Raw genomic sequence first — 10,557 nt, 5'->3', positions numbered from 1 at the left:
TGGAGATTCTGCTGTTACATTCGATCATCATCAAAAGCATCAAAAGTCACGGTCTCACGTATGATTGATCGGAAATCTAGATTTTTCGCTGTGCTTCTCAAAATACCGATTATTCCTCGATATTCTACGAACATAAGGGCGATGAGTTCCTTGATGGTTCCTCCCGCCTCTGTGCGAGGCATGACTCGTCTCGATCGTGATTCTTTTACAAAAACGATTCTCGTACCTTGTTTCAAATTGGGCCCAACAAAGCTTTCCGAAGTAACACCAACTCTGAAGAAATATATACTGAAACTTAAAAATCTAAAACCCATCCAAACGAAAGAAAATCAAACGATCGTTTATTTGGATCCGAAAAAAATTGTGAGCATGGACGACATCGACCCTGCAGACGTTGAAATTTTGAGGAAATATGTGAAGGACATAGAGCAATTGGAATTGACCTTGAAATACGAGAATTGGCAATCAGACGATATTTTCAGAGCAGTTCTGCCTGAAAACATAGAAATTCCAACATCTTTCAGTAAGATAGGACACATAGTTCACTTGAATCTCAGAGACTCCCAACTCCCATACAAAAATCTCATTGGAGAAGTTCTTCTGGATAATGTTCCTCAAGCTCGTTCAGTCGTCAACAAATTAAATGTCATAGACACAACTTACAGACACTTTTCCATGGAGATTTTAGCTGGTGAAAATGACACAGTAGCTACAGTCAAAGAAAATGGTTTCACATATAAATTTGATTTTGCAAAGGTATATTGGAATCCTAGACTGTCTACCGAACATGCTAAACTTCTGACTCTCATGAAAAAGGGTGACGTTCTCTATGATGTATTTGCCGGGGTAGGGCCATTTGCAGTTCCTGCTGCTCGCAAAGGTATTAAAGTTCTGGCCAACGATTTGAATCCTGAATCTTACAAATGGCTCAAACATAACGCAGGGAGTAACAAGGTTCAGAATTTTCAAGCATACAACAAAGATGGTAGAGATTTCCTACTTGAAGAGGTGAAAACTGATATTTTGGAAAGAATTAATGAAAAATTATGTGGCATGCAACATATTGCTATGAATTTGCCTGCTTTGGCTGTTGAGTTTCTTGATATTCTTCGAGGCTGGTTTAATGATGACGATACAAAAAAAGTGTGTGAAAATCCACCCATAGTCCATCTCTATTGCTTCGTTAAAACTGACAAAGGTGATGATCCATCGAGCCTCGCTAAACTCCTCGTTGAGGAAAAAATTGGTTGTTCACTCAGCAACGAAGCTCTAAAAGTCATTCATCACGTTAGGAATGTTTCGCCTAATAAAGAAATGATGAGGGTTTCATTCGCAGTAATGGAGAATATGATCAGAGAGGAGGAACCATCAAGGAAGCGGCCAAAGATTGATACTTCTGAAAAATTTATTGACAATAATATTGCAGGCTGTAATGGGAAAGAACAAGAAAAATGTAAAGACGAAAAATGTATTTAAAGTTTCTTCACGACGTTCTGCAACGACGTCCTCTAAAGGGCCTACTAAAACAAAAACTGTGCCTATGAAAAAGGTAATTTGCAAGATTCGATAAAATTTATAATCATCTCTAAAAAGTTTGATCACAGAACATTTTTTATGCTGTTTTTAAAACAATAACTCAGTCTCAATCCAAATGATGATGAAAATGAAAATTATTTCGATTTGTTTCTTTACAGACGGTCCAAGAAACTGTGTCCAAGAAGAATAAGGAGAAGATTAAACGAATCGATCAACAATTGCAATCTCTTCGCCCGTTGGTTAACGCGAAAGGTCCCGTTATTGAATCAAAACCGGTAATAAAAGTTAACAAATTGTCTGAGAGGCTCATTCGACCAAATGTGAAAACGGACGCTGCCATGGATTTAGTGAAACATCTAAAAATTTGAGAAAATCGGCGTATGTCTTTGAATTACGTTAAGTCAATGTAATATTTGTATATAAGTCAAAACTTTGGAACTGTTGAAGAGCTTGTACAGATAGCAAAGAAGACTTTGCTAATGGAGAACGAAAATATAACATTATTTTGATTTTATCTTTGTTTTTTTCGATTTCTAGATACTTGTATATTTCTTGGTAATGAATAAAATACATAATATATGCCACAGCATTTGTGTCGAGGAAACAATTTCATTGCAATAGAAACAAAGAAGAGCAAGAAATGAAGTTACAAGATAATAACATGCCAGGGACTTTTTATTTTATTGCACGTTCTCGATATTATCACATTACAATAAGTTATAATTACAGAGGATTTCAGTAGCCTACGTTTCAATTGATAGATTAGCTTCATTTCCAAATATCGTTTGCTGTATCGAGCCTAACTCGCGGCTGGTGCATTTACAGCTTCGGTCGTCGTGCTTGCTGCGTCATTTGCCGGTGCTGATTCTTGCAGTTCCAACCATGGAAGTCTCTTTTGAAGCTCCAGCCTGTTTCGAGAAAGATGAAAATTTTAGTTTCAAACTGCTTTGTCATAATAGTACATTCTGGTTTGTACCATTATATTATCGTTACAGTAAAAATTGAAATACGTAAATCTTGCTGACGATGAAAATAATATTTTCTCTTTGTACACAGCATTTTGTGAGCTGTAATTCTCTAATTTTTTTCTATTATTGATGCATAATCCGTTCGAAATAGAAAATTGTTTGCAAACCTGTATCTTGGATGGCTTATGGCGTAAACATAAGGATCCAGGCAGGCTACGAACTTGCAGGTGCACGCTGGTATCATCGTGACTCCAGGTGTAAGTAAAGATTTATTGCCGAAAGCTCCGATGAGGGAACAAATACCGTAGGGAGTCCAGGAACACACAAAGAGGAAACAGATTGTGATAGCAGCCTGTCATAGGAAACCAGAATTCATATAATTTCGCAAGCACGTAGAAAATTTGACGATAAAAATGACAACGAGAGTACTTGATAAAAAAAACTGAAAAGAGAAAAAAGGCCGACCTTTGCGATACGAACTTCGGCAGATTGGGCATTAGAGTTTGAGTTACTTCGCAAGCTCTCGACATTCATTTTCTTTGCTTGCTCGCGTAATGCTTTTTCGTGATTAAAAACGTGGCTAACGATTTGACTGTAGTAATAAATAATTAGGCTCATTGGTATGACGTAAGAGAATGTAAATATCGTCCCGACGAAATAACGGATCTCTGCACTGTCCGTAAGATAATCAAAGCTACAAGAGGTCAAAAATCCTTCGGGCACGAATCTTCCCCAGACACCCATCAGAGGCATCAAACCCCATGGAATAACGTAGGTCCATATAAGCACGATGAACAGCATCACCTGACCTCTCGAAAGTTTTCCGTCCAGAGGATGCGCGATTGTACTAGAACAACGAAAAAATGTTTAAACCATGTAGAAATAACCAGTGGAAGTTCATGTTCTTATCACGAGTTAAGGAATTTCTTTACTTTTTTCATTTGTATTTATCGTTGAATATTTCCTCAAATTTTATTGGCTGTGAAGGCATCAATGCCCGATTTCACATTTTTTATTTTATTACCTGTATCGGTCGTAAGCTATTGCAGCATTCGTCATACTCGCCCCGATGCCAGTCAACGAACCAATAAACGCAAATATTTGACAGCCCAAATGTCCAAGTGCGAATCCCGTGTTGAATGAATTGTAAATGAAAATAGGCGTCTTGATCATCATGAAGAAATCGCAAATCGCCAAATTTACGACAAACATATTCGATGGTGTTCGCAACGATTTCGCTCTGTGTAAAAACAAAACATTATATTGATTGTTGAGAGAAAACGATGTGATTTTTTCCACAAATACTAATAAGTTGCAAACTGTAATCTGAATCTGTGAGTTACATGAATTTTGTGGATATACTCGTGAAACACAAATCAATTGTTTACAATGATTTTCATACTCAATAGACAAGCCTTGATTGGTAAAAAAAAAACGATTTTTTCTCATTTTTAAAAATTTTCTCTTTGTTGAAACTGGTTAATGGAATACATGTCTTACGATCGAACGACAAAAAAATATAAGCAAATTGAACGATTTTTATAAAAAATCGGTGTTTAAAAATATTCAAATGCAAATATGAAATATTACATATTAATATAAAAATCATTAATAAAATTTCCATTATTTTCTTACAATTTTAGTATAAAAATTATGAAAATATTGAATAAAAATAGGATGTACATTTGGATAAGTGGAATTCCTTAGTAAGATAAAAAATATTGTAAAACTTACGCGCAGAATATCCATAGAACAAGGCCATTACCAAGGAGTGCTACGAACGTGAAGACAATGTATAGCAAACCTAGTAAATAGTGAAGGGAGGGGTTTGGCTCAGGATAGACCAGCCAGTGCTCAGGTATGTGAACAAGTTCCTCGGCAGGGACGTTCCAGCCAAGCAAACGTGGTGGTCCTGCTGGCAAAACTCTCGCCTCCCAATGAACGCTAGTGTTCGACATGTTGGTCCCCACCGTCCGCCAACACCCCTCACCTTGTTCGCAATCAACCAAGTTCCAACCTTTTATACCTTTCTATACCTACGGGTTGTCTATTCAATTCCCCTTCTTTCCACTCATTCCCGGCTAAGCTTCTTTAATTCACTTATTTCGGTGCTTCGTGCAGCTTATCTAACGGATCATCTCGTTATTTCCCTGGGTCAGCAGAAAAAAAAGATGAACAAAAAAGTCGCCTCAAAGTCAAAAACAATCCAACGTCAGTGTGTATCGAAGGGCAGGGAGGAGAATTCTTTTTTCATCGCGCATCAAGCGAAGTCTCGAAATATCACATCGTAGAACAAAGTCTTTACCGACGTCAGTAAAGGGTGTTGACGGGGACGAACCAACCGGTTCATCATGTCGTATCGTTTAACAATAATCAGTCAAGCAAAGTAGAATAAATAAATAACTCATTAAATCAAATTTTTTTATTGCAGTGTTTACGGAATACGCAATAAAATATTGTACTCGGAAAATGTGATTGTTTTGAAATACAACTTTTCTCTTTCGAAAAGTTATTGTACATTTTTATCTTAATAGCGAATTTCATAGCTGTGCAGTGGGTATGCGAAAGTGACAAAATATACCTCGCTTGTTTGAACGTAGAAAATCAGTGAGCTCGTCTGTACTTATTTTCATTGTTTTATTTAATAGGATTAATAATTTTTTTAACGTCATAAAGCTTTGAAAAACTATCACACCATAGCTTTTGAACTACGTTTATTTTTCTACGAATTCTTTGGAATTTAGTGAAGCAAAAAAAATGAATCAACTTCGTTCGAGCTTGCTTGCTCGAATTGAATTTTTTGAATTTTTCCATCAAAACGTTCCAACGGCGAAACCCAAAATAAACTGGTAACGACACTTATAAGTAGAATCTCAAATTATTATTCCTAATTAATGATATAGTGATATTACATATCACTTTTACTCTGTACTTCATATATATTATTTCTTATGTACTATATTCCATCAGGCGAACTTGAACGTTGGCAGTTAAAAAGGTCTCGCGTGACAAGCGTAGAATAATCGCACCCATTTTTCAATTCTCTTTCATTCTCGGAACGTGCAATTCGACGATGCTCAAATGCGATAGAAAAGTTTGTGAATTCATGTGGAGAAGCGTCATTCCTTCTTCTACGTTACTGTTCTCTAGCTCCTGAGCTTCGACCATCCACCTGCGAAAAATTTAATCAATATTTTACGTTCGAAAAAAACATAGTTTTATAACGATTTTTTTTAAATTCAATTGAATTACCTGTCCATACATGATAAAGAATTACAGAAATAACGAGAACGTGAGAGTGCTGAAACGTGGAAGAATTTCCGCGAAAAAAATCTTCATCGACGTCGCCCCATTCAGGAATGCTTCGCGTTTTCTCCATCATCCAGAAAAACGTTTTTGTACGTAACGTCCTTTTCAGTTGGGAACCAACTTGTTCACGTATTCGCCGATTATATTTGTTCAGCCACTGTCGCTGTTAACATAAAAGAAGAATCACAATATTTTTTGGATTTTTGATAATAAAAACTCAAACTCATATAAATAACAAAAATATTAAAATCCGACTTACGTGAGCAGGACTCAACATTTTAACGTCTATTAATTTTGGTTCGTACGGAACGAGGGTGACGTCGTTGAACTTCAAGAATGTTCGTCTGCCAAAACGCTGTAAAATGAATTATAAAATATTCAACGAGCAAATCTCAATCATTCTAATGAGTGCTAACATTTCGAGATTTTCAAGTGGAATTAAAATGAATTTACGGGCGTATCGGCATCGACTACTTCGAGGATGTTCTCCAATCGTACACCAAAATCACCTTCTTTGTAATATCCTGGCTCATTGGAGAAGAAAAAACCTGGCCTTAATCGTACCGTATTACAACGTAAATTGGCAGGAACTCGATCCACATAAGATACACTTATTGGAGCTGTAGATAAAAATTTATGCCGTTCAAGTTATATTTTTTAACGAATTTTATGTTCGAGATATTAATAAAAATAATAATTTTAATCATTCATTCGAAATGGGCAATGAAATTTCAATAATGTCAAAGTTTCGTACATTCGTGAACGGAGCCGAAATGACCGATTCCATGACCGGTACCGTGCATATAATCGTGACCAGCGTTCCACAAAGGTCCTCTCGCAAGAGCGTCCAATTGATCGGTCCGCAGGTCGCTTGGAAAGGTCAGCGAGGCTAGCTGTATCGAGCCCACGAGTACCCTGGTATAAGCTTCTTTTTGCTCTTGAGTTGGCTCCCCGTAGTGCAACGTTCTCGTCACATCGGTCGTTCCATCTGCATCAAATTGAAAATACATCATATTCTATGCAAATCACAGTGGCTCTTGCAACGTCTCTGTTCTATTTTCAAAATTATGGGATTTTACTTTAGAAAAATAAAATAAAATAGAATATCTTATATTTTCTTTGATCAGCCATATAATTTTGCATTTACCAAGATACTGTCCTCCGGAATCGACGATCAAAGTCGAAGTGGTGCCGATTGGGATGCTTGATTTTTCAGAGGGCATGTAATGTGGCAGAGCTCCGTGTACGCCGTATCCAGCAATCGTTGGGAATGAAATGCCCTTGCTGAGATCCTGTTCGAGGCGAAATTCGTTGGCAACGCGGGCCACCTGCATTTCGTCCCAACCGGCCGAATCGAGTTTTATTTGTTCTTCCATGTAAGCCAAAAAGTCGCACATTGCCATTGCGTCACGTATATGAGATTTTCTCATGCCCTCGGCCTCCACCTCATTTTTTTCGGCTCGGAGATCTAGTATAGGTGAAGCTTTGGCCAGGCGTTTTTCTACTGGAATCTGTAAAATGAAAAATTGAAAATTGTGCCTACTTCGTTAGTGTTTCATTCAATCGGAAGTAAACTTTCAATAATAAATGCCTATTTGCTTGAAAACATTCAGTTCGACGAAAAAAATGTGTTTCCAATAACGCTGCAAAATTATTTTCATCAAGACGGTGTAGAAATATTTATGTATGAAAATAACACGAAAAACGTCTCTTCACGATAGACTTTTTCTTTCCCAGGGGAAGAATTATTTTTCAGGAAACAGAATTGATTTATATTGTCACAGTAAGAAATTGCTTCGAGTCGATTGCTTGAAAAATAAAAAAAAAAAAAAAATAAAAAACCGTCGGCCCTTTTTTGTTGATTTTAGAAAAATATCACGTTCAAGTGGCTCTGCTATTCGTCGCTATTGTTTAAACGCAGAAAAGTGGAATTTCACGGATTTATAGAATCGGCTACTATCAGAGATAATATAAAAAATAAAATTTGCTGATAACACATGCCAGCAACGTATATTTCAGAGCAACGTGCTCCGGTGGTTTTCGATGTCGCGGGCGCCAAGGCGTCCTATCTCTCCGGGCATAATCACGATGAAGAGGTTTACATAGAGAGGGATTTGCGCGACGAGGCTACGCGCACCTTCGACTCTAGCCGGCCGACCAATGGTCCATCCGTCATGAGAATCCTCCATATTCCTTTCTCTCTCTCTCTCTTTCTCTTTGCTTCTTGACCAAAGTTGTCGAATAATCTGGTTCAAATCGCGTCTTATCGTATTTCACCGACGAGATTATCCTCTGCTCGAGATAGAGAAATGCTTGTAGAGTAACGCGTTATAAAACCCGTCACAGAGCGATCAAGCTAAGCTGAACGAGCTACCGCGTCACAGGAAAGCATAAAGTTGAAGGTGTATTCTCAGCTAGGATTATCTCGCACGTATCTTCTCGCTTCAAAGTCTCGTTGAGAGAGAATCTCTCAACGTTGGAGAATCCAGTCAGAGATGAAGAGACCGCAAGAGGAGAGACCCGAGTGAGAGGAGCCCATGAGACGGAAAGGTGCACGCCGAACCGACATTCGCTTATTTACCTATCGCTGCAGCATTAACATTTGCTTTGCGCGTGAAGTAAAAACGTTTGACGAGTCAAAATTATTTGTTCCAAACTAATTCGTAACAATATTTCAGCGATTATTTAGCTCCAATCATTTAATCAAATGAAATATTTGCAATTTTTTATCCTATCGTTATAATTGAAAATGAGTTTTTTTTCCTTCATTTTTATTCTTCGCATTTTGAGCGTTTACTTACAGACATGTATATTTCTCTAGAAGCTCCTTGAGTGTACCCGCACGGAGCAGGCAACCAAACGACGTTCCAAGCCTGAGACATCGTTCTCAAATCTTCCCAAACAGTTGTGTAGTTGTGCCATCTACGAAAAAATATTGTTTTTTCCATTACTGCTTCGAAAAATGTACGAACGCCGGTGCCAAGTGGAAGAACTCAATCGTTACCTCGAAAACACAATTATTAAGGGCAAATTCTAAGTTTTGGTAGGATTTTTCACTGCGATAAAGATATTTTTTTTCTATGCATTTTTCTATGCTCACTTGACACAGTCAGCGTGAAAGCACGAGTCCATTTTCAAATGAATGTCGACAGCTCGCAAGACTTTTTGTCGAGGCGCGTAGAGATGCACGGCTCCTTGGGTAAGAATGACGTAAGAGCGTAGAACAGGCGTATTGGGCAAGTCATAACCGCGAATATTCAAGAGCCACGCGATCTCATCGAGGGAAGTTACTACGAGAGCATCAGCTCCGATTATTTCCATCTCCAATCTGATACGTTTGACTTTTTCTTGCCAAGGCTGGCCAGCATATTCGATGGGGAATGGATAAGCTCCGTAAGAATTGTAATTTGGTCGATCCACTTGCCAAATTATGTCGACGAGATTACTCGGAACTGCGATCAATTTGATTGGAGTATTTACTGGAAAAAGAAAACACGTTTCCGACAAAATTAATGCTGAATCCATAATTTCTTTGAGGCGGTAGGCGGAGTCCAAAAATTTTCGAATCTTTACCCAAATCTGTTTCCCATTCTTGCCACGTGGACGCAGGAATTAATATTGGATCGGCGCCAATTCTCACTTCCGTATAATTCGAAAATTCATATTTCAGCCATTCTGTTATTGTTGGCACCTGAAATCTCAAAATATAGTCCTCGATTTCAAAGAAATTACTCATTGCGACTTTTATTGTTACCATCGATCAACTCCCAGATTCCAAATCTCTCGTGGAACACAAAATTTACATATTTTACTACAACGGAATATTTATTGATTCATTTTTAAGTACAATGCAGCTTTCAAACAATCATATAGTCATTTCGATTCGTAATCAATGGGCAAAACGGAATCGTTTTTTTAACTTTTTCCCACTATATTTGGTGGACCTTGGCTATGTAATAATCATAATTGCAGCGACGATTCCATTTAGATGAAAATCAGTTTGAAAATATCCATGAGAAATAAATACCTGAACTATTCCCACCAACTAAGTTTGTGTTATAAAAGGTATGGACAGCACAAATTTTGAAGTATTTCTCAATTTATTGTAATACGACATTTTTGAGACCACTAAAAATTTTTAGGTTCACGGAAATTAATTAAATTGATTATTTAAAACTAATTTTGATTGATCCATATAAGAAGTGACCACTCAGAAAACTCACTTTCCGTGCCTCTCACGCAAAGCGTGAAAGGTGAACGATCATCGATGACCGAAATTCCAACATAAGTTGGATTTTCGAGTCGTCCTCACGCTCAGGAAAGAGAGTTACGTCTCTTCATCGTGGCTGCATCGACTCCACTGTTGAGTAGAGAGAATGTGAAGATATACTACAGAAATGATCCTGTGAAGTATGATCTTAAATTTTCCACGTTCGTTCCGGGGTCTTATAACAGTTCGGGCGATACTACGCAAACGAGAAACTCGAGCAGAAAAGACATCTGCCGGGCTGCCGTTGAACTACTATAGCAAAAGTAGGCGCGGAGAGCGGTACGGGTACGGGCGGTGTGGAAAGGGGGGGGGGGGGGAGGGGTAACGCTCTGACTGTCGAGTGTCGACGTCGAGTCGACCGGTGACGTTCGCTCGATCTCGATAGACACTCGTTCTTATATTGTTAGTTGAAAGTGTTTTCACGTGGCTACAGTTGTGCCACGTGAAATATGACGTGAATATGGCGTATGAAAG

The 10,557-nt window shown here is 38.1% G+C and overlaps 3 protein-coding genes and 1 non-coding gene across 6 annotated transcripts in view; 1 reads left to right on the top strand and 3 right to left on the bottom strand.

Moving 5' to 3' along the window:
- The first annotated feature begins 64 nt into the window (after nucleotides 1-64).
- LOC122409858 (tRNA (guanine(37)-N1)-methyltransferase) lies at nucleotides 65-2,050 on the top strand. The gene is made up of 2 exons (XM_043417733.1): nucleotides 65-1,549; nucleotides 1,695-2,050. The coding sequence occupies exon 1, from the start codon at nucleotides 142-144 to the stop codon at nucleotides 1,474-1,476; it is 1,335 nt and encodes a 444-aa protein (XP_043273668.1). The 5' UTR covers nucleotides 65-141; the 3' UTR covers nucleotides 1,477-1,549; nucleotides 1,695-2,050.
- Nucleotides 2,051-2,193: 143 nt separating this feature from the next.
- Rh3 (Rhodopsin 3) lies at nucleotides 2,194-4,505 on the bottom strand. Its single transcript, XM_043417735.1, has 5 exons — nucleotides 4,239-4,505; nucleotides 3,529-3,744; nucleotides 2,970-3,351; nucleotides 2,672-2,856; nucleotides 2,194-2,444 (listed from the first exon to the last, which is right to left on the bottom strand). The coding sequence occupies exons 1-5, from the start codon at nucleotides 4,460-4,462 to the stop codon at nucleotides 2,336-2,338; spliced, it is 1,116 nt and encodes a 371-aa protein (XP_043273670.1). The 5' UTR covers nucleotides 4,463-4,505; the 3' UTR covers nucleotides 2,194-2,335.
- A 406-nt stretch (nucleotides 4,506-4,911) lies between these two features.
- LOC122409853 (xaa-Pro aminopeptidase ApepP-like) overlaps nucleotides 4,912-10,557 on the bottom strand; it is a 51,671-nt gene continuing 46,025 nt past the window's right edge. For 2 of the 3 annotated variants that reach the window (XM_043417723.1, XM_043417724.1), the window contains 9 exons: nucleotides 9,387-9,504; nucleotides 8,914-9,292; nucleotides 8,615-8,735; nucleotides 6,961-7,324; nucleotides 6,568-6,801; nucleotides 6,267-6,433; nucleotides 6,073-6,168; nucleotides 5,757-5,976; nucleotides 4,912-5,676 (listed from right to left, as the gene is read on the bottom strand). In XM_043417723.1, the coding sequence (XP_043273658.1) occupies nucleotides 5,651-5,676; nucleotides 5,757-5,976; nucleotides 6,073-6,168; nucleotides 6,267-6,433; nucleotides 6,568-6,801; nucleotides 6,961-7,324; nucleotides 8,615-8,735; nucleotides 8,914-9,292; nucleotides 9,387-9,504 (1,725 nt within the window). In that variant the 3' untranslated portion in view covers nucleotides 4,912-5,650. Of the gene's footprint in view, nucleotides 5,677-5,756; nucleotides 5,977-6,072; nucleotides 6,169-6,266; nucleotides 6,434-6,567; nucleotides 6,802-6,960; nucleotides 7,325-8,614; nucleotides 8,736-8,913; nucleotides 9,293-9,386; nucleotides 9,505-10,557 lie in introns of those variants that run through there. The other variant, XM_043417725.1, reaches the window with a different exon arrangement.
- LOC122410337 (small nucleolar RNA U3) lies at nucleotides 10,019-10,233 on the bottom strand. Its single transcript, XR_006260912.1, has one exon. It is a non-coding gene; the product is annotated as a small nucleolar RNA U3 (small nucleolar RNA).

Source organism: Venturia canescens, chromosome 4 (assembly GCF_019457755.1).
Source record: "Venturia canescens isolate UGA chromosome 4, ASM1945775v1, whole genome shotgun sequence".
In the NCBI taxonomy this organism is placed as follows: Eukaryota; Metazoa; Arthropoda; class Insecta; order Hymenoptera; family Ichneumonidae; genus Venturia; species Venturia canescens.
This window is presented reverse-complemented; position numbering and strand designations above follow the sequence as displayed.

Coding starts and splice junctions, on each gene's coding strand:
- LOC122409858 (XM_043417733.1), top strand. CDS start 142: ATGAGTTCCTTGATGGTTCCTCCCGCCTCTGTGCGAGGCATGACTCGT.
- Rh3 (XM_043417735.1), bottom strand. CDS start 4,462: ATGTCGAACACTAGCGTTCATTGGGAGGCGAGAGTTTTGCCAGCAGGA. Junction 3,745..4,238: donor GTTCTATGGATATTCTGCGC/GTAAGTTTTACA, acceptor GTTTTTACACAG/AGCGAAATCGTTGCGAACAC. Junction 2,857..2,969: donor CCGAAGTTCGTATCGCAAAG/GTCGGCCTTTTT, acceptor TTCCTATGACAG/GCTGCTATCACAATCTGTTT.